Here is a 21,819-nt window from a genome sequence, read left to right as displayed (position 1 = left end):
GGTTAGAATTAAAGCCCTTGAAATTCGATGGTCATCAAGACTTAAGCCAAAAAACTGTCGTGTGGTTTTGGGCGGTTTGTCGTGGGAAGAAATCAAAGCAATTAAAGACAAGTTCTCTTTTCTTGTAAGTTTGTGTTTGGAGAAAGCATCTCGAGGAAATAATTTTACGTTATAAAGTACTTAATTTGAAGAAATTCAAGATCAGTGAAAGTGAAACTATAATGACGAAGAGTGATAACAGAACTTCATGAGCTGCCACTACGAACCTGGCCTAGAGGTAGCTACATATATATATATATATATATATATATGGAAAATGATAGAGCCACCACTTGTTGGGAGTCACCGCGGGCTCTATCAAGTGTTTTTTGATGTAATTTTTTTATAATTATTTTAATATAAATTTTTTTAATAATTTTAAATATTTTAAAAAAAATTTATAATATTATTAAAGAATATTTTCTTAATCATGAAGTAAAAAAAATTATTTTTTTATTTTACTTCGTGATTAAGGAAGTATTTTTTAATAATTTTTTTTACTTCATGATTAAGGAAGTGTTTTTTAATAATATTATTATTTTATTTTATTTTATTTAAATATTTAAAAAATTTCTATAAAAAATAATTGTAAAACAAACACATTAAAAAACACATACTAAATCAACGGTGACTCTAGCAGTATTTATATATATATATATATATATAGATCGACTTTGCTTGCTAATTTTTCCGGGCTGTCATATTCAATGATGACTATTTTGCAAACAGTTTTTCCAACTCGTGGGCAGGACATTTGGACAGATGCAAGTTTGGATCAGTGGCAACTTAAGGCACAGTTTGGATTCGCAAGTCATCTCAGTTCATCTCAGCTCATCTCAACTCATCTTACTACTATTTATTACTATTCAATAACTTTAACTCATAAATCTCACTACTATTTATAATTCATCTCATTACTATTTACAATCCATCTCAACTCATCTCAACTCATCTCAAATCATCTTCGAATCCATACGTCTCAGCATTCTGCATGCTTGGTGATTGACCTCTCGCAAGACTTCTTTTTGGATATGTTTTTTCCCTATTCTTTTTACTTGACCATCAATGATTGAGCAAAGCTAGCGACCAAGCTAGCTAGCTACTGCATTATAGATATTAATGGAAACTTTAGCGATCAGGCTTGGGCTCCATCAACATCAAGACCAGCTGTTTTATCTCTCTTTCTCCCCCAAATCATAAGAAAAAATTTAAATGACAAGATAGCTAGTTTAGATGAGTTTGGTAACCATCTTTTCATTTAAGAAATGGTGGGAACCCATTGTACCAGAACGCACACATGTTGCATCTTTCTACTTCCACAATTGATCAGGAAGGCATCTCTCTTGTTAATAAAATAAACGAATGATTTTTCGAAAGGGTTGTGCTGCGCATCAGTCGGAAGTCGCATCACACCTTTCATAATTTTTTTTTTTTCACCCTAGCACGTTAGGTGTGCTGGGGCTTCTTCACACAGTAGTGTGTGAAGAAGATTTATTCTTTTCGAAATACGTCATGCGGGATGCAAAACTAGAGGCCCGTATTTACTCTGGTTTCTCACAATGAAATTGTTAGGATGATCAGGATTAAAGGTATCTAACAATTTTAAGGCTTTTGAATTAACGATTGAATCTTTAATAATTAGTATCATAGTAGAGACCACATCACGAATTCAAGTTACAGAGAAAGGCTACTTATAGGCTGGATTAAAATATCTTAATATTATGTATATGCATGATGTTAAGTCATTGAATACTGATAAATGAATGAAGCTGCCAAAAGAAAAAGACTACCGCTAGATCAGTGTCGATAGAGTAAACCGTCGTCCGTCGTGGATGTCAGATTAAAAAATGTAGGGAAACGTTATGATTTTGAGGGTTAAACGTTTAACCAAATTAATATCTAACAGTTTAAAGTTTTTGAATCAATGTTTAGATTTTTACAAAAATATCATTATGTATTTGTTTTGACCTGTCCCTGAAGAAATCCATATGAAAAATTAAATGGAGCAAACGAAATTATTAATTAGGGTAATTAATTGGTACACTACGACTTTCAAGAAATTTATACCAACTTTGTCTACTTAGGATATATGACAAGAAAATTTCTATTCATCATTCTCACACTATACACCACACATAATTTTTTAATTTTTAATTTTTTTTTCTTACAAAAAATGTGATATATAGATGATGAGTAGAAAAATTCAATTAGTTTAGAAAGAATAAAAAAAAAATATATTATATATGGTATGTGAGGATAATGAATAACAAAACGTATATAAAAAATACCATATGGTTAGACACAAGAAGATCCAAGGAAAAAAAAAAAAAGAAGAGAAAATATCATTCGCTTATTTTATAAAACATTGAAGATGCTATATATATACAAACTCTTAAAAAAGGCTGGTTTTTGTATATATGCCAGTTATTTTATTTTTCAAGCTGAGATCGCAGAGGACAATGAGGCCCGAGCCAATATTTATAGAAACATGGCCTATGAACATGCGCGGCTGAGTTTGCACATTTCACCTTGACGGAGCTTCTGGATGCCAATATTGCTATAGATAGTGTGCATGAAACTATCAACTTGCGAGAAGTTACAAAGAGAGAACAAATTATGGCTCCAATATATATATATATATATATAAAAGCAAATTTCTGTTCAAGTTTGGAGCATCACCATGTAGGAAGCGTGAAATTTAAAACCACTGACGCTTCTCTGTATGCCATTGCCTAAACGACTATTGGGTCTCTTTAAAATGACTGCCTAAATCCTTTATACACCAAGAAGTCAGTAACATGAGAGTTCCTGAGATGAAGATCCGTATAAAAAAAAAAAAAAAAAAGGAGAGAAAAGTATTTAAAAAGAGAAGGAAAAAAGAAAAAGGAACTCAGAATTTTCAGATAAAGAAGGCAATACCTAAATTTGAAGGAAAAGAAATGCACCAATATCAATTCAGACAGGTGCCTTCTTCATCAATTCTGATTCAGAATCAGGTGAAACTACATGGTTCTCTTTTTTCAAATTGCTTGATATTCGATCTGCATGCCACTTTGAGAAACCTTCCTCAAGGGTTTCTCGCATCCACTGATACTGGCAGCGCTTCTTTGCTTCAGGGATTGTTAGCCAATGTCTCTGGCGAGTGCTCTGTTCTGGCCAAGACTGCAGCTCCTCTGTCACAAGCAAAGCGTACATGGCAGCTTTGCACATACCTTCCGGGCTAAATTCATCTTGTAGGGTTTTGCTCTTGAAGATGTAGTAGCCGAGAAAATGCTGATATAAAGACATAACTTTTTTAGGCCAAAAATTGCACGAAAGGAAATCAATCAATGTTTTTAAAAAATTTTAGAAACTCCCTCTGTTTTGATTGTAGGGTATTTGAACGAAGAGAGAAGCACTTGATTGATTTCAAAACTTACTTTTAGCAGTACGAAAGAGCAGGAAAAACAGTCAAGAAGAAATCAACAAGGTCATTTATTATTTATGTAAACATAGAAGACCAGTTCTTTTCATTATTTAGCAAAAATAAAAAAATTCCCAAGTACAAGTAGACTTATTATTGTATAACAACACATGCACACTAAAAGACCCACAACTATGATTGAAATCCACCTCATTCAATTAACATCACTTGAAATTCTGAGGCGTTCAGACCATAAGTCATATTCAACTTAAGGCAATGGGATATTAGTAAATATTTTTAAAAAATAAAACTTCACAAATTGACATAAGTGAAACAATCATCTATATCTACTGTAACAATAAAAAACTACCAAATAACATGAACCAGATCAATAAGAAGGTAGATTTGGTCGGGTCCTACCCAACCAAATCTTTCAGCAGCAGAAGAAGAATAATTAGTAAAAGGATACAAAGATGAAGGAGAGAACAGAATTGAGAGTTTAAGGCCTCATCCGCTATTACAAAACTTTTCATCTTATCTCATCTAATTATTACAACTTTCGCAAATTCTCACATAAAATAAAATAAACAATTCAATTTTTTCAAATTTCAAAACAAAAATAATATTAAAAATATATATATTCTAACAATATTTTATTCAACTTTCAACTTTTATCTCAACTCATCTCCATCTCATCTGCGAAAACAAACAAGGCCTAAAAGAAAGCAATTGCACTGTTAACAGGCAATCCCAACAAACTAAATATAAGACTAGAAGGTTTATGCAACATCTAAATAATTAAGGTATTTGTTCCACCCTTGGACAACAATTCTACCTCCCATTGGGTAACATGAGGGTCAACTGAATATACAACCAAGAATCAGGGAGGGGCTATCACAACAGAGCAGGTGTGGCATTGAGAGACCACAAAGCAGACAGAAGAAAATGCCAATGTCAGGACATGTCAGGCAAGAAAAGTAGCATTGCATGAGTTTTATCTTCTAATGCTACTGCCAACATCAACTCATTTACACTAACACGTGTGCACAATCATGCATATCCACGCACATGATCATCTTAATAAATTACAATAGCTTTTGCCCCCCTAAATAGCAAGAGCATTTATAGAGCAAAAGAAAACAAAGCAGTTTATCCATACCATTAAATCCCCTCGAACTCCAGCCTCTTCTAAAGCTTCACGTTTTGCCGCCTCCTCAACTGTCTCATCGTTCTCCCAGCCACCCTACAAGAAGCAAATAACAGCACTTAAAATACAAAATGCATATAACAACTGGGTCTGTTACAAATCATCAATCACCACTCACGTCCACATTTTACTGTGGATTACACATACATTACTGCTTGAATCTTGATTATATAAAATTTGATAAACAAATATCTATTGAACAGTAAGACTTGGCGATCTTCCAAGCATAAAAAACTATTTGGCGTTCAGTTTTGAGAGAGAGAGAGAGAGGCTCCTGCATAAGGATAGAAAAGAATAATTTCCTAATGAGATCCCTCTTACTAAAGGGACAAAGCATTATGCAAAGCTAGGTCCAGGTAAGTGTTACACACGATGGACAAAGAAAAGCAATACCATAAAAGGCATGCAGTAAATTTGGTGAAGGCCGAGAATGATGTGAATGAGGAGGCTGAAAAAGTTTTGGATGATGCGGCACTTACCTATGAAGAGGGCGAGATAACCAGGGAGGATAAAGAGAAATTTCTTGTGCGATCATTGGATCTTAGAAGACTATTGATAGCACTTAAGGAAAAGGAATGCCCGTGGGGACGAAATATCTTCAAATCGAAAGATATGTGATGTGATAGTTGACAATGATAATAGCAAAACTATTATGCAAAATGATGGTTGTGAATCTAAGGTTGAACACAAAGAAGTACCCAACACCTTGCAAGATCGGCTGGAGCAAGCGAGGTGCAAAACTGGAGGTAACATAAATCTATCTAGTCTTTTCTCTAATGGAAAGTATTTTGTAGATGAGGTACTATGTTTCATAATAAACATGAATCCTTGCATATGTTCGGCAAAATAATTTCTATATTTATAACAGGAATCTGGAAGCTTAAGGCCCAAGGAAAGAGGTAGGCATGCATGTCCAAACCCAAAACTAGAGATAGACCTTTTCTCTGAAAGGTGTGGTCAAACAGATTCTTCCAATCATAAATCACGAGAAAGAGTTAATTTCGAACAGTGGAGACTGATGAAAAATGGGATGCACTCGATTACATGAAGCAACAAGGCTCAAAAGCAAAGATGCAAGGGTCGTGTTTAATAGGTGCAGCATGGATGTTTGATCATAGCTTATCTAGGAAGTTCCCAGACCATATAAAGTTTATGTTCGATCAATTGAAGTTCCCAGACCATATAAATACAATAGAATGCATCGTTTGATAGTTTTACTCTTTAGACAACAACAACTAGAAGGATCCGAAAAAACCCTAAAGCTCTCTCCCTTTTCTCTCTACAATCTAAACCCCCACCCTTCAAAAACCTAGACCAGAGGAGGGGGGTTGGAGCTTTGGCCCCTCTCTCCCTCCTCCCTCCTCTCTCTAGTTTTTCTTTTATTTTCTGGTTTTCTTTGTTTTTTCGTTGACAGTAGGACGAAATGCATATTTGTTGTTCACCGGAGCCAGCGACCACCACAAGATTTCCAAGGCGCCGATCTTTCAGACGGATTAAGAATCTTGTTGAATGGAGCAGCACGTGAGCTACACGTGAGGCCCAAAGTGCGCGCGTGACATCCACGCGCCACCACAAGGAGAGTTCTATCGCTGTCATGCACGGCTTTTCTGGGACCAGGGCCATTGGTTTCTTCAGACCTAACGTTCCGCCGTATTTCCAGGGTGGCGTGTGTCCCTCCCACTACAATCTTGGTGTTTGTATTTTTTAATTTCCTCTAAGGTTGAAAATATGAATCTATAGCTTTCCAAGCTGTAATACGCTATTTTCCCATGTATCTTTTACGTTTTTTGTTATTTCTTTTGTTTTAAGTTTAAAAAAAAAAAACCATAGTCTCTTGGATTTTGTCTATAAAGTGTGTCCTCTGCTCCGTCTTGGACAGAGTGTGGGGTTGTAAAATTTTGTCTTAGGACAGAATGTGGAATTTGTTAAATTTGTCTTAGGATAGATTGTTGTCTCTTAGACAGTTTGTCTGTAGAGAGTTACAGTTCTAATCCTGTTAGTCACAAAGAAATTTGTGTATTTGATAGCCTTAAAAGCATTAGTTGGCTTGTATTCTATATGTTGCAGGTTAAAATTGTAATGTCCCGTTATGAATGAATGAAGTTTGTTCTACTTTAAAAAAAAAAAAAAAAAAAACAACAACAACAACAACTAGAATCTACATACATGTATATAAATATACACACATATATGGACAACCGAGAAGACAATAGTAACTTTAGTGATGAAGGCCCAAAAATCCCAAGTATTTTTTATTAAAAAAAGGCTAGTCGTGACTTGGTAGACTAAATATAATAGAGCAAGATACTGATGAAAACATAATCTATGATCATGAAAATAATCACCAAAAAACATAAGTGTTCATTAAATACCTTCGGAAATAGAAGACCAGGTCCACTAGTTGAGTTGATCATTAGTACCTCCACATCCTTCTTAGACGTTCCATCACTACTTCCAATACCATTGGTATCCTTGAAAGGAACACACCTGCCAATCCAATCAATCTTCTACTCAACAACTTGTCGAAACACTCCAAAAACTAATTCTTCGCTAAAAAAATAGTTAATTATCCCCAAAGGTAACGATTTTCTCCAGATTGACATTGGGAATTTATTGATTTTGGGATTTGGCATTCCGCAAAAAATATTGGATTAAGAAAAAGAAAAGAAAGCGACACAGAGACAGAGAGAAGAAATACCCGGCGACGAGGCGGCAACCTTCGTTGTAGCGCTGCTGATGGCGACCGGTGCGAGCCACCAATTCTGACATTTTGCGGAATATTGGCGCCGGTGGGTCCGCTTTCCTTTGCCTCTTAGTTACTACAACGACAACCTTCCATGTCCATTTCCCATTGCGATTCCAAAACCGGAATACGCATGGCTAGTCAATCAGGACACACCACGCCAGTACTGCTACTGCACATTCAAATTTCAATACCAGTGCCTCTTTTATTTCTCTTCTTTCTTTCCTTATGAAATGAAGAGAAATGATACTTGCAGTCGTGAGCGTGCAGTCGCCGTGCAGTCGCTTTGAAAAAAGTGAATAAATAAGGGACTCACCTGAAAAAAAATTAATTTTTTAATAATAGACCCCACTCTTTTTCAAAGCGACTGCATGGCGTTTGCGCATTCCACGACTGTATGTAGTATTACTCTGAAATGAATTCCCCTCTTTCCCTGGGAATTGAACTCCTAATGAAATGGAACTGTATTTGTAGCGAGCTTGTCAACCGGCACAAACGGTGGCCGGTCACGACTCACAATGGGAAATGGAAATCATTCAATGTTTTTCAAGAATTTTAGAAACTCCCTCTTTTTTTGATTGCAGGGTATTTGAACAAGAGTTGTGCTACACAGAAGTCTCACACCTTACACACCTATTTAAAAACATGTGATTTTACTTTTTTATCCTCATATTTCATATTGAATTCAATATGAAATATGAGGATAAAAAAATAAAATCACATGTTTTTAAATAGGTGTACAAGGTGTGGAACTTATATTTAGAATTTTTCATTTGAACAAAGAGAGAAGCACTTGATTGATTTCAAAACTGCTGGTTTGGTAACTTTGGTTACCATCCTTAAAACTTTTTTAAATCTACGAGTAAAATATAAGAAATAATTTAATTTTTTAAAATTTTAAAATAAAATAATATTAAAAATAATATTTTATTTAATTTTTAATTTTTTATTAATTTTATTTTTTAACTTTTTAAATTTAAGAAAGAAAAATAAATCAAGAAATTAACATGGTCATTTATTATTGAGTATATATCAGTCACTATTTATCTCTACATTCTATTTTTTTTTCTATAAAGTACAAGATATTTTTTATAATGTAAAATAATAAATAGTGACTAATGAAAATAATTATTATTTATTATTTGAATAAATATAGAAAACAAGTTTTGGTTAGTGGAAGCTTCACTTCCCCTTTTTTTTTTTTTTTTTTTTTTTTTTTAAGTTTGGTCTATTATTAAAATATAATTTTTTATATGTGAATATCTATTTTTTTCAAGGAAGTGCACAAAACCTGCGGATTACAAATATCATTTACCTTTAATATTTAGAAATTTTTTTTCCAAGCTGACTTGTAGAGAACTTAGTAAAATATTTACATTACTTAATTTGATTTAAAAGATAAATTTTACAAATCAAATATTACCAGTTAAGTGATATAGATAATACATTCTATTTACTAACTTGAAAATAAAATAATTTTAATATTTATAGGCTGGCGTGAGGATACACTAATAAGACATAAAATTACAAAATCAAGTTGACTTTCATTTCTTAATTATAAAGAGAAAGTGAGAAAAAAAAAAGTTAGAAGTTAGAACCAAATTTGTTTGAGGATTTTAATAGACCCAAAAGAAGAATAATGAAATTATTAGATACTATAACTCCCGAACGCGTGGTAGTCTTATCATATCATATCATAAGAGATCACATTAATTAAAATTAATTTTTTCAAGTGACTGGATAAAAATGCAACATTATTATTTATACTTTGAGAGTATCTAATAATTTTTTAAAATTTCATATTATATATGAGTGGAAGTGATGCGTGCTGTGTCATTTGTCACAAACGTAGCATATTCCACCTTTAAAAAAATTAGGAAGGCGACTGTATGTTCAAATGGGTGGGGCTTCAATTCAACAATGGATAAATGATAATGGCCATTGCCAATTTAAAAGGGCTTTTTGTACTATGTGCCTGCAATCCGCGATAATGGCCTCAGGGTAGACTTCAACTCTGCTCCAGTGTCATCAATTATGCTACAGCTCTGCTCCAAATAATATAATAAAAAAGAAAGTCTGTTGGAGCACCCAATTGATCAGTATATTTAACAATAGTCAATATATTTTAAAAAAATGAATTTCTTAGATAAAATTGACTTTTCAGTTTTCATTTACAAAATTCAATTTTTTTAAAAAATATATATAATTTTGTTAGTTGGTAGGACAAAAAAAAAAAAAAAAACTTTGGACTACAGACTGATATGTTGCGAAGAAAAATTATATTCTCATGCCAGTGTATAGAGCGTGATTTAGTTGCATGGTTCGACATGAGGATTGAAGATAAATGGAAACATCTTTGAAGCCGTTTTTACTACAACAAATTGCCATAGTAATGGTCTTAACACAAGTCCTTAAACTTAAAATGCTAATGATAAACAGAGTATATCGAGTTTCAACATTCACAGCGGTCCGATTCCTTTTGCTCAAGCATGTGGGTTGAATATTTGGTGCAGTGCAAAAATGAACATGCATACCATATTACCACTGGGACGATTACCCACCAGAATTATTGAAAAGTTCAACCCTTTGAATATTTCAGCAACTCTTCACAATCTGTGGTTATTGCGGAACTTGCAAGGACCTGAATATGAAGGAAGAAAAAGTGTAAACAATGGAGGACAAACCAATACACATTCAGAAAAAGGACTTTTCTTTTATTTTGCAAGAAACGTTCGGAAAAGGACATGAACATGGTAAGTAAAGGGAGCTTGTTTACAGAAAGGCTCTGGCTTTTCTGGAAGAGGTCAAGAGTAAAAAACAAACTCTAGTGAAACATGTTTTATATCTGCATCCCTAAGAAGTTTCTTAATTCTTACCCTATCGTCTGAACTATACCTGCATGGGAAACATATCAACCAAGAATAAGTCTCAAAACAACTTTGATTCAAGCAACCAGAGGGACTTGAAAATGCATTGTGATTGCAATGCTTTCCTTTCAATCTGATGGCTTCCTTAATTACTCCTTGTCAATTGGGTATTACTTATTACTCTTCCCATATCATTCAGCCTCGAGAATCCGAGATCCAGAATACAGAAATCTTTTCTTTTTGTTTGTAGGACAATCTCCTGAGGAATTATCAGAAAATTTAGATCCATCTCTAAGTCTGTATTCGTAGTCACAACCACTCACTGTTGAAGTTGAAATTGTCATCTGATTAACTCAACCTTTGGATCAACAAGTTCATTGTAGGCCCACCCGGTGGCTTTTTTTTTTTTTTTTTTTCTTGTTACATTTTCCCCTTTCCCAGTTTATTATGTTATAATAAGCCAAAAACAAAGCCAACTGCATGTTTTCTCAGAAGGTTTCATGTCAGCCATTATTAATGTGACATGGTAATTTGTAGCATGAAATTGCCATCAGATTCCCACTGCCAAATGTATAAAATAATTTTCTTGCAAAGATGATTTGCACAAAGAACACGTCAGGTTAAAGACTGCTTACTCAAGTCCTTGTAGCTTTCTTCCCCACAATTTTAAGAAAACATAAAGCCGGCATTATCATTGCCTGGATTAAAGCAACATCCACCACATAAAACATATTAGTTTTATGTCATGCTGGCATAAATCAGCATTGGGAAGCTAAAATATTCTTATGTCATGTTGTCCACAAAACTTTTTTTTAATGAATTCAACTAAGTGTGTTTTCTTTAAACCAAAGTTTTTTATAGAAGCGGCATTCAAATATGTTGAATGATATTAATTCACTTGCCTGAAATTGGCAATTGTGGAATGCAACTATGTATTTATCAATCTTAGTTGTATGTATGCTTACCACAAGTATACTAAGGAGAGAACCCATTAAAGCCATCAGAAGACCTGCAACCAAAACAAAACAACTACTGAGTTATGAGTCCCTCAATGAAGAATGAGAATGAATCAAAAGTAGAAGCTATTTCCACCACCTCCTTATGAATATGTTTTAACAAGGGAAATTAGTTATAAGGATCATCTGAAAGTAAAATGATCTCATTCAAAATAGAAACTAAATCTTGATGGCACCAAAGTGGCATTACTTAATCAGATTGAACTCCATGCAACCCCAACATGACCTGGTTCAGGATTTGAATCAAATCGAAGCTTTCCCTTTATACAAACTTAAAACTAATCCTGTTGCACTAGGTCAACTGAGGGCAAATTATACAAAACACCTCATTAGAAACTAACTGTAATATATAATTCCAAATGTTGTATAATTATATCATGAGGTCCTTTACGCTTGATTCTAACAAAATGCTTTATGGAGATGCACAATAGACCCACTCACTTCAACTTCAATTTACTATCCTTTAATCCCAGACAAACTAAATAAACTAAGGCTTTAGCACATAAAAAAGTAATTGTCAAGAGTTCACAGGAATATCACAAGCATTGGGCATTTTGTATGCACATCACCCTCACACCTCTATCCCACTGCGAATTGTAGTTGACTTTGGAATGACGTGGTCAAAATGTAAAACTGATCTAAAGGGCTATTCCATAGTTTTATATAGCTAACTGTCAAAGCAAAAGAGTTATTTAGAGAAAATCATATAACATTAATTTATGTCCAGAAGTGTATGATTTTGCAGATGATATTTCGATAACTTTTTTAACCAAATATAAGATGAAACTGAAAAAATTGAAGTATTTTCTTTAAGTCAAAGTACAAATATTTACCGAAAGAATAATTCTACTTATCATCCCCCACAGTACCCACACACCACACACTACACCTATTTTAATTTTTTTTTTCATTTTTCCTATAACAAATATGTGGGTATGGATGATAAATAGAACAACTCAATTAGTTTAACAAGAATAAAATAAAATAAAATAATAATATTAAAATATGTAAAGTGTGTGGTGTGGGATGATGAGTAGCATCCCTCCAAAAGGGAAGAAGAAAAGCTGCACAATGCCACAAACTGAAGAAACAACAAGCGTTGTTCTTATAAGAACGAAACACCACAACACTATTTGAAACTCTAACTGGCAGCAGCTCCTCTATACTCCTTGCCAAAGGGTTCATCAACAGAGCATATTTGTTCAATGCTAAGGAATCAAATTTAGCCAAAAGAAAAAATGCAGAAAAAGCTAAAGAAATACACCTTTGATTTCAATCAAAGGATAGTATTTGTGAAAAGGATATTTAGTGCAAGGGTTAATAACCTGCCAGAATGCAAGAAATCTAAGTTTAGAAACCACATAAATGTCCACCAACCCATGTACATGGATGAAAATCCCATTTCAAAGAATCTCATACTTACGGTTGTCCAAATTGCAACTTTGGAAACAAAAGCGTGTGGTGGCATGTTCAAAGTTATCTGGGACAATGTATGCTTACCAAACATGAGATATCCCATGATTGCAACACCCCATATATAACTACACATAACAGGAAACGGCACAGAAATGAAAAGATAAGTCACAAGTAACAGAAAGGCAAGTAAATGTGCGCCCAAGGGGAACCACAAAGTTATTCACCATATTATGAGTGCTTTGCTAAATTTTGTCTTGTCCGCCATTGACTGGTAGATATTTGGAAACACAGAATGCCCAGAATGGCAAAATCCATGCACACCAATGACAAATGGAATGCCACCTCATTCATGACTTGAGCAGTTTGATGGAACCCAATGCCATCTATTGTACCAAGGAAACATACACATAACCCATAGGGCTATCAAAACTGTGGCAAAGACCTGACCAGCTGTAAAATAGATCACAAGAACTCAGCTATATACACAATCTCACAATCTCAGGAACCCGATGGAGGCCTTACAGAAAAATTTTACAACACCTGAAAGGTATGAGATCATGTGGAGATCCATCATCCAAACAGTTGGCAGAACAATCAGGGCACTTAAGAATTCCAAACCAATGCATAGAGTCCAGATGAACATCAGCCCAGTCCAATGATGTTCCAGCGGATTTGGTAAGATTATCTCCTTCCAAAATTATAAAATCTACACAATAGGACTGCACACATGGGAAAAAATCTTATTAAAATCAGACAAAGCACTAAGTACATCCGATTCAAGCAATCAGGATCAGAGTGCCACTAACATATAATTCAGTATAAAAAAGAATCTGCACAAAGATCCATAAATACACTAACATCAGAGATTTTGGAAATGAGAAAACTGAGATGTAAGTAAAATAGACTATAAATACATACGTGCACTCTTTTTCATATCCTGATATTACCAATTTAAAAATTCTGAAGAAAATAGAGCTCAACCATACAATTCAGAATGACTTTAATGTAGTCAAATCATCGTGTCTGAATATGTGCTATGAACCGACCAAATATGATCAACTATAATTTGTTAATATGACAGTAGAGCAACAAAAGATTTGCCATCAATGACTGTAAAGAACTATCCTTGAGCAACTTATAAACAAGATATCGTGCTTCTGTTTAAAGTGATAAGCAACTCAGACAAGGCGTCCAAATCTTCCAAAGGCAGCTTCTCCTATATCTGGGTAGGTTATGATACCTTTATTGCTCTCAAAACATTATCTCATGAGGGAGGCAGTGTAACAACATATAGCTGCAAAAAGAAATAGCACCACCAACTAGCCCAGCCACCTTCTTTCACCATGTAAGGTGTAGAAAGAAGGTCGACAACAGCCAGTACATTAACTCCTGACACAAAACAATGCAATGTGACAAATTCATTCCAAAGAGAGCCGAAAGTAGAAGTTCAAATCGAAGAGCATAAACAGATGACAAAAGCCCTATTCACAAGATTTTCGATAAGGTGAGCTATTACTCAAAGTTGAACTTTTGCTTTCCTTAGTATGAGAAATATCAAAGTCGAACCTTTGATTTCTCACACATTAGACATTCTCTTTCAGTAATGAATCTCATTTCTTGAAAATTTTTTCACAGATATCAGGAATCTCAGCATCAGTGGTAGAGTGTGTATCGCGTATCAAAAGGAAGCTCAGACATGTTAGTTATATAGTAACAGAACACCACTAACTCCCCATTGAAGACAGTCTGAGTAAAGCTACAACCATGACCAATGGGTAACTCCCCAGTCAGCTGCTTATTAAATGAGGCCTTCTCTGGTAACGATGACTGAGCTCTTGAGATCCTATTCAAGTCTTCCTTCGATGAATTCTTTCCTGATCAGAAAGTAAAGGAGACTTTCCATCCAGGTCTGAACTGCTTTTACTACGATCGTCAAAGCTTGAATATATAGCACTTGAACCAAGTCTAAGAAATCCAAAACTTGGTGATGCTATGATGGTATAAGAATCAGTAGTCACTCTGCCACAAAATGAGAAAAAGACCGAGAGAAAATGTTTAGTACTTGAGCGAATTCAATCTATTATAGAATTTCTTGAAATGTGCACTCCCTTCCAGGTAATTCCTATTTGTACTTTATGAATTGTCGACATTATATCTATATACTTAAGTTACCCTACTAAACAAGACCTCTCCATGTGTAAAGCTAGTTTTTTTTTTTTTATTATTTTGGACCTCAGCTACATACGTAAGGGTGCCTTTAAGGACATATCAGCGTTGCCAAGTTAGCGAAGTTCATATTCTTGTTTTCATGTGTGCAAGACACTGGTTTTAAGAAATTCAAAGAACATAAAGACCAACTGGCACATTTCTCATTTTCATAAATCATTCGTCAGGTAATAGTCACACATTTTATAGTGTATGTCATGTCATTCTCAGTATGTACGTGCCGTTTGAGCACGATAACTATTTGTTGGCACCGAGGTCATTAAATGCTACAATTTAATTGGAAGACCGTGAATTCCCAAACCAATCCTGCATGATTCTCAAGGGCTGCCGAAAAAATCACACATTGAAATAGGGATATAAGCGGCAACAGTCTTTTTCAAAATTCTCATCAAGCTAGATAGTGAGTGACCTCTCAAATCTCATCATCCAAACAAATTTAGCGTAAACGTTAATAGGGGAAAGGGTCCCTAAACTGGCACAGGAAAATTGATTTAATATAATTATCACCCTCTGGATCAAATCACGGAAAAATAACTACAAGACACTGTGTATAGCCCGTCTCCTCCCACACGCTTCAAGGATGGCGGAAAAACTTTCGAGTCAAATTTGGACTTGAAACTCTAGTCAGAGATGGAATCTGTTCTTTTTCAAGAGATTGAAGTTGTTCATTCCGAAATTTAACATGAACAAAAATAACAAAACTATTAGACATCATAAACTACTAATCTTGGATTTGTAAGTTCGGTTCACTGCTACTGATATTGGATTTGGAGTGAAATGCAAAGAGGTAGTATTTCCAAATTAATCTGAAAAGCCTTTCATGATACTGTTATGTTCCAGGAAAATATTTTCCAGAACATGTTTTCTGAAAAACCAAACAGAGAAAAAACCAAGGAAAAGAACACCAACCTATAACTCTGTGGCCATTGCTGAGAAGATGAAGCATCAGAGAACGAACCCTGATTATGACCACCTTCTTCCTCATCACCATTTTCATCACTGCTGCTACCACCATTACCACCACTATAATATTGTTTCACCCAACACCTTCGTCATCATCGCCATCATTCTCTTCCAAGAAAAACTGCTCGGCTGCTCTCCACCCATACTTCTCTGCGGCCATTTGCCGTCGGAGCTCCCACAAGAGAAACAAATTAACCCAAGGTAGTTTTTCTGGATTAAGAATGGGAAGGGAGGCAGAGTTTTTGTAGTTGGCTTTTTCAGAGTTTTTTTTTTTTTTTAGAAGACTTGCGCTTGTGATTCAGTTGTGAACATGTACGTTAAATAAAAAAATATTAATACGTTACTTTTTACAACACGTAACCATATTTTAAAATAAAATATGCTTTTATAAAATACTTTACTGTGCCAACTTACACATGTCTCTGCCCAACCATCAATCGGTAAAGACAATAAGCGTGCACGTATGGCTGAGGATAATGAACCGGCGGCAGATGACACGATTCAAGAATAATAATGTTGCCTTCTAGCTAGCTTGTTTCTTTAGCGAATACACATTCCCAATCAAGTTTGCACGTGATAATTTTACTCCTTTTTTAGGGATTTTTCTTTTTTTCATATCCAATCACTTTTACATATTCTTTTACATACTCTACATTTATTGTATCACTTTTTTTAATATAAAATAATTATTTTAATTAATTACATCAATAAAATATATAAAAAATACATAAAATTGATTCTACGTAACAGAATTCTTTTAAAAAACTTACAATCTTTCCTATTATTTTTAATTATATATGGGCTGTATTGCTGTTTTTTCTTAATCCGTATGCATGTTTGCACATTTTGAATATTTCATAATAATGTAAATATTAATAAAATAATTTATAAATAGTAAAAACATATTTAATTTAAGATATTTTATTAAATTTTGAAAAATGAGACGAGACAAGTTAAATAAGAATATTAAAAAATTATTTGAATATTATTTTTATTTTTAAATTTAAAAAAGATATACTGATTTTTAGGTTTTGTTTTGAAATTGAGCCGTGCTACAACACGAGGATGGCTACCGACAAATTATAGTTTTTTGTTATATTTTTTTAATTCATATGTTTTCATATTTTGCATATTTAAAAAAAATTCACATATTATTTAAAAAATAATTTCGTAATCATTAAATAAAAAAAAATTTAAAAAAAATTCATCGGGACCCATCAAGAATGAATCCTAAGTGAGTTTAGAATTATTTTTTGAAATTTATAAAAATTGTAATGATTAAGTAACGATTAGATAAAAATGTTGAAAATTGAAATTGATAAATATTCTCTGTTTGCTTGATTTTTAAAAAGAAAACTGTTAGAAAAAGTTTTGAGAATTTCAAATGATTTCATTTCATTTTTGTTTTAATATCATTTTTGAGAAAAAGTTTTTAATATTATTTTTATTTTAGAATTTGAAAAAATTAAATTTTTTATTTTATTTTATATTAAAAATTGAAAAAGTTATAATGATAAAATTAGATGAGATAAGATAAGATATTTTTTAAAAACAAACGAGGTCATGTTTATGTCGTTTTCATCGTTGATCTACTACCCGTACGTAACCCATTTGTGTGGAGATACCAAGATACCATGATCCGATCTTCTGCGTAAAGATCAATTAGCTTAGAAATTTTCTTTCGCTAGAAAAGATATAATTCCTACAATTTATACCTAAATTGAGGGGTTTGTGTATGAGATTTGTTATTGATAATCATCTTCACATATTATAGGTTAAAAAAAAAAAAAAAACCTTCCATTGGAATTTATAAGAACAAAGTGATCAATATAACATTGATCAAAACACGTACAGTACTCTATTGAATCATCTTCCGAAGATGATCTTCGTGTCACTTGTCCAATTACCATTTAATAAATAGCAGAATATTTGAATCATCTTGTAACTTGCTATAGTACATTAAATTGTAAAATTTATTTTATTGTAAAGTACGTAAATCTAACATTATCTATACAGTAAGTTATGCTATTTAATTTGTGAGATTTATTTTGTAAGATTTCTTTGAAAAATAACAACTTTTTAACAAATTAATGCGAATCATTGTTATATTTTGCTGTCCATCACATGAAATGGTACTGTGTTACCATCATATATATATATTTATGCCATTGACATCGATCGAAGGCTCAATAAGTTTAACTAGATTTTCATAATAAGTTAACTAGATTTCCTGTTTAACTAGATGAAACAAAAAAAATCCATAGGAGTTTGGGAATGTGATTCCTTAAGCATGCATCAAGTTGTCTCCTAGCTAGCATATATGATAAGGCCGCTTGCTTCCGGCCTAAGAGTCTGCTTCTTGCCTAAGAAATGAACATATATATTCTTTCCGGCAACCTGCAGGCCAAGTGATCTTCCTGTTTCTTGGATCAGATCAAACATATATATATATATATATATATATATATATGAAGTTGATTTCTTGTCTATCCCTAGCTAGGACTCATATTAGTACTTGTCACAACTCTTTCAAAGGATCGAGAAGCTAGCCAACAGCTAGAGAAAGATGGGCACAGCTCTGACGAAATCTTCTTCTTCCGGTATTATATATATATATATATATATATATATATATATATATATAAATAGTTACTATCTATCGATATTTGAATATCTCTATCTTTCTCTTGCCATGCATGATCTCTGATCCGTCCTTAAAACTTTTCTGAATTAAGATATATCTATCCATTCTCTACAGAATTTTCTTAATTATCTTTTTTTTTTTATTATATTATTGGCTCCTTAATTTTATTATTATCTTGATTACAACACTAAAATTCCAGTACTTCAACCACGTTGATCATTGATCACTTACCCATCTAATATTGTATATATGCACCTCCCTTCTATTTAAATGATCATGAATTATAATTTCTTGAATGAAAGACGTACGCTTCGATTTTCATTTCCTACAAGGCATTTCGATTTTCACTTCCCAAGAAACTTTTTGGATTCCACTTAATTCGATCGTAGTAACCGTATAAAAATCAAGACTTTTTTGTTTTTTTCCCCTAATTATTTTCCTATTGGAATGAGTAACCCTTTTTAAGTATTATACAGGAAATGAAGAAAAGAAGGGCAAAGAAATCGATCCGAAAATATTAGGAAGTTGCTACGATACGCATATTGCAAATTCCCCAAAGGAGTGGACGTTTGCTGAATTCTACAGGGTAGTATGCGACACGGTCGAGTAATGATCAACCTTTAATTTGTTTCCATATCAGATATATATTTGTTCAGATATGATGAACACATTAGTTAATTCGTGTACAATATTGATAATTTTCTAACAAGTTTTCGATCTGTGACAACATGCATTGTCATATTTTGACAGGGAAATCAATAAACAACTTGGTTGCACACAAATTCTTGTACCAAAGGCTGACAAACTCCAAGACGCCTATAAAGTAAGCATTGATTAATCCTAATTCATATGCATGTATGTTTTACAAGGTATCCTCCAATACTCGGGCCGCTAGTCCTTGAAACAAATTACTACATTTATAAAGGAATTACGCAAAAGTAATCCTACAAACTGACATGACTTCATCTGATCCATTAGATCTACTTTACAATAAAAATAATTTTATACTCTGACGAACCACATCAAACCACATGATTAGTTTGTAGAATTGTTTTTGTATATCATTTTGTGGCTAGAGTATTTCTTAGTTATTAAAGCTTAGCTTATCGTAATAAATGCTATATAAAGTCCATAAAAGTGTATATATATGCATGCATGCATGTTTAATTAAAAATGCATTATATATGGTTAATGCTGCCTGCAGAAATACCACCCAGGTGAAGGAAAGTTGACGAAGGATGAGTTTCAAAAGATCTTCCAAGAAGTGGTTTCGGGCACAGGGGTTGCTGGCATTGGAATAAAGGATTCAGTACTCTACATCTTTGGTGTCCCATTAACTGCATGGGCGGTCAAGCAAAGAGTACTGCCACGAGCAATTCCTAATGAAATTTTCATCCCAGTCGCCACTTCTGTCACTGTCTTGATTATGGCAAAACTTAATAAGTTATGAAATTAAGACCATATTACATTGGAACTACTGGGTTTTCTTCAGTTGATTTCATAATTTATTGGCGCGCCATGAGTACTGGTAATTATTGAAATATATATATATATATATATCTATATATATATATATATAATGCCTCGCTTAGAAGCATGAGCGAGGATCTCATATTAGTCGATCGACTGTAATACATAATCTCTGCTAAGCAGTGCTTGTTAAATTTATGATCTCATGGATTAATGGATATATAGCAATAATATGTGTGTGCTTCTATTATACATGGCTAAATGATCAATAGCTTTTCATTCCCATGTAAAATAAAACATACGACCAAGCTGTGGCCTCTAAAGCATGCGAACTATCCCAAGAGAACCACATGTAGCTGGTAAAACGCATCTATTAACAATTGAAAAAGAGTTTTGGTATTTATTATCTTACACACACCATATACCGAACTTATTTTTATTTTATTTTTTTGTTTTATTCATGTCAAACTAATTGAGTTTTTTTATTCATCATCCATAAATCACATATTCAATAAGGAAAAAAGTTAAAAATTAAAAAATTATGTATCGTGTGTGGTGTATGGATGATGAATAAAATTTTTTATTGAAAAATGATATTTGCAGTTTCACGGTGTGTGTAAGTCTTGCAAATTCATTTTTAAAAAAGTGAATACATCTTAAGCTCACGTGAAAAAATTACTTTTTTAATGGTTAATCCTATTTTTTTCAAATAGAGTGTGTGAGACATGCACACCTTAAAACTGTATCTAGTATTACTCTTAACAATTACACAGAATTAATTCATGTTAAGAAACTTGGATTTGGCTGAATGATTTACTATCACTAACAATTGTCTAACTGGCCATACAGAAATCACTTTAGGGGGGAAAAAGAATAGTAACCCAACTCACTCTTTATTGCAATATTGGTACTCTTGTTATATATTTATTGGAGGTAAGCTAAACTCGATCGGTTTGTGCTCATGCTCACATTTATCTATCTCCTGATCTATGTCAAATGAATTTCTTGTGACAGTTAATTCGATCTGGCCCCATTTTATTATTGGTATATATCTATCTTAGAGCCCGTTTTGTTATCCATAGGAACATTCTGGTAGTGTGAGGGCTGATTTTTCCTCCGAAAAACAAAAAGAAAGAAAAGAACAATTTTTGGTGACCGCCACCTGAGTAGTACCGCTCATTTATACCGTTAATTGTAAAAGTAACTTCTTTTTTTCATATTTTTTTTAATATTTTTAAAAATAAAAAAATATATCAATATACTTAAAATCATTTTCTTTATTATTAAGTAAAAAATAAAAAATAAAACCACTGATCAGCGGTCAAATGAAAAGGTAAGAATTGGGCGGCATAATAATTTTTTCCTTTTTTGGTTTGGTTTTAACTTCTTTATCCTAATTTAGCAAATCAAAGTTCCCCTATTTTTGTAAGGGAGCGAACCCAAGAACAGTAAACATCAGCTGGCTTTTCGCGCTTCTCTCCAACTGTCACGGTTTGTAGAGGTTGTAGGAGATGAACGAGTCTCTGTCTCTCTGAATCACAAAGACGGGGGGACGTTTTGTGGGTTCTGAGTCAAAAGTCATCACACTAAAGAAGTAGGACACGCGAATCTTAGTTTTGAACAAGTTCAATCCGACACAGCTTTAGAAAATAAAACATAGAATTCGATCCGACACAGCAACCTCGATCTTGGCCACTTCATTAGTGACAAGTGTCCAAGATCTAGACATTACATTGTACGAATACTAGGTATACCAGCTGTGACAATATCGTAACCCCAACCAATTGAAAATTTTGGAGACCAAAAATTAACGCGGCCATGACCG

General features: G+C 33.4%; 2 protein-coding genes and 1 pseudogene across 3 annotated transcripts; 1 reads left to right on the top strand and 2 right to left on the bottom strand.

Moving 5' to 3' along the window:
- Window positions 1-2,704: 2,704 nt before the first annotated feature.
- LOC109011605 (nudix hydrolase 16, mitochondrial-like) lies at window positions 2,705-7,624 on the bottom strand. Of its 2 annotated transcripts, XM_035688841.1 has the most exons (5): window positions 7,348-7,624; window positions 7,022-7,136; window positions 4,602-4,685; window positions 2,959-3,312; window positions 2,705-2,847 (listed from the first exon to the last, which is right to left on the bottom strand). In XM_035688841.1, exons 1-4 carry the CDS (start codon window positions 7,416-7,418, stop codon window positions 2,995-2,997), a joined length of 588 nt encoding a protein of 195 aa, XP_035544734.1. In that variant the 5' UTR covers window positions 7,419-7,624; the 3' UTR covers window positions 2,705-2,847; window positions 2,959-2,994. The 2 variants fall into 2 exon arrangements, with proteins under 2 accessions (XP_035544734.1, XP_035544735.1); XM_035688842.1 differs by lacking the exon at window positions 2,705-2,847 and having other exon boundaries at window positions 2,911-3,312.
- A 2,045-nt stretch (window positions 7,625-9,669) lies between these two features.
- Window positions 9,670-16,151, bottom strand: LOC109011585 (annotated as a pseudogene).
- Window positions 16,152-18,370: 2,219 nt separating this feature from the next.
- Window positions 18,371-20,244, top strand: LOC109011586. The gene is made up of 4 exons (XM_018992850.2): window positions 18,371-18,480; window positions 19,001-19,130; window positions 19,275-19,347; window positions 19,729-20,244. Exons 1-4 carry the CDS (start codon window positions 18,447-18,449, stop codon window positions 19,972-19,974), a joined length of 483 nt encoding a protein of 160 aa, XP_018848395.1. The 5' UTR covers window positions 18,371-18,446; the 3' UTR covers window positions 19,975-20,244.
- Window positions 20,245-21,819: the final 1,575 nt, after the last annotated feature.

This window comes from Juglans regia, chromosome 3 (genome assembly GCF_001411555.2).
Source record: "Juglans regia cultivar Chandler chromosome 3, Walnut 2.0, whole genome shotgun sequence".
Classification (NCBI taxonomy): domain Eukaryota; kingdom Viridiplantae; phylum Streptophyta; class Magnoliopsida; order Fagales; family Juglandaceae; genus Juglans; species Juglans regia.
Note: the sequence above shows the minus strand (reverse complement) of the source record. Positions and strands in the feature narration are given on the sequence as shown.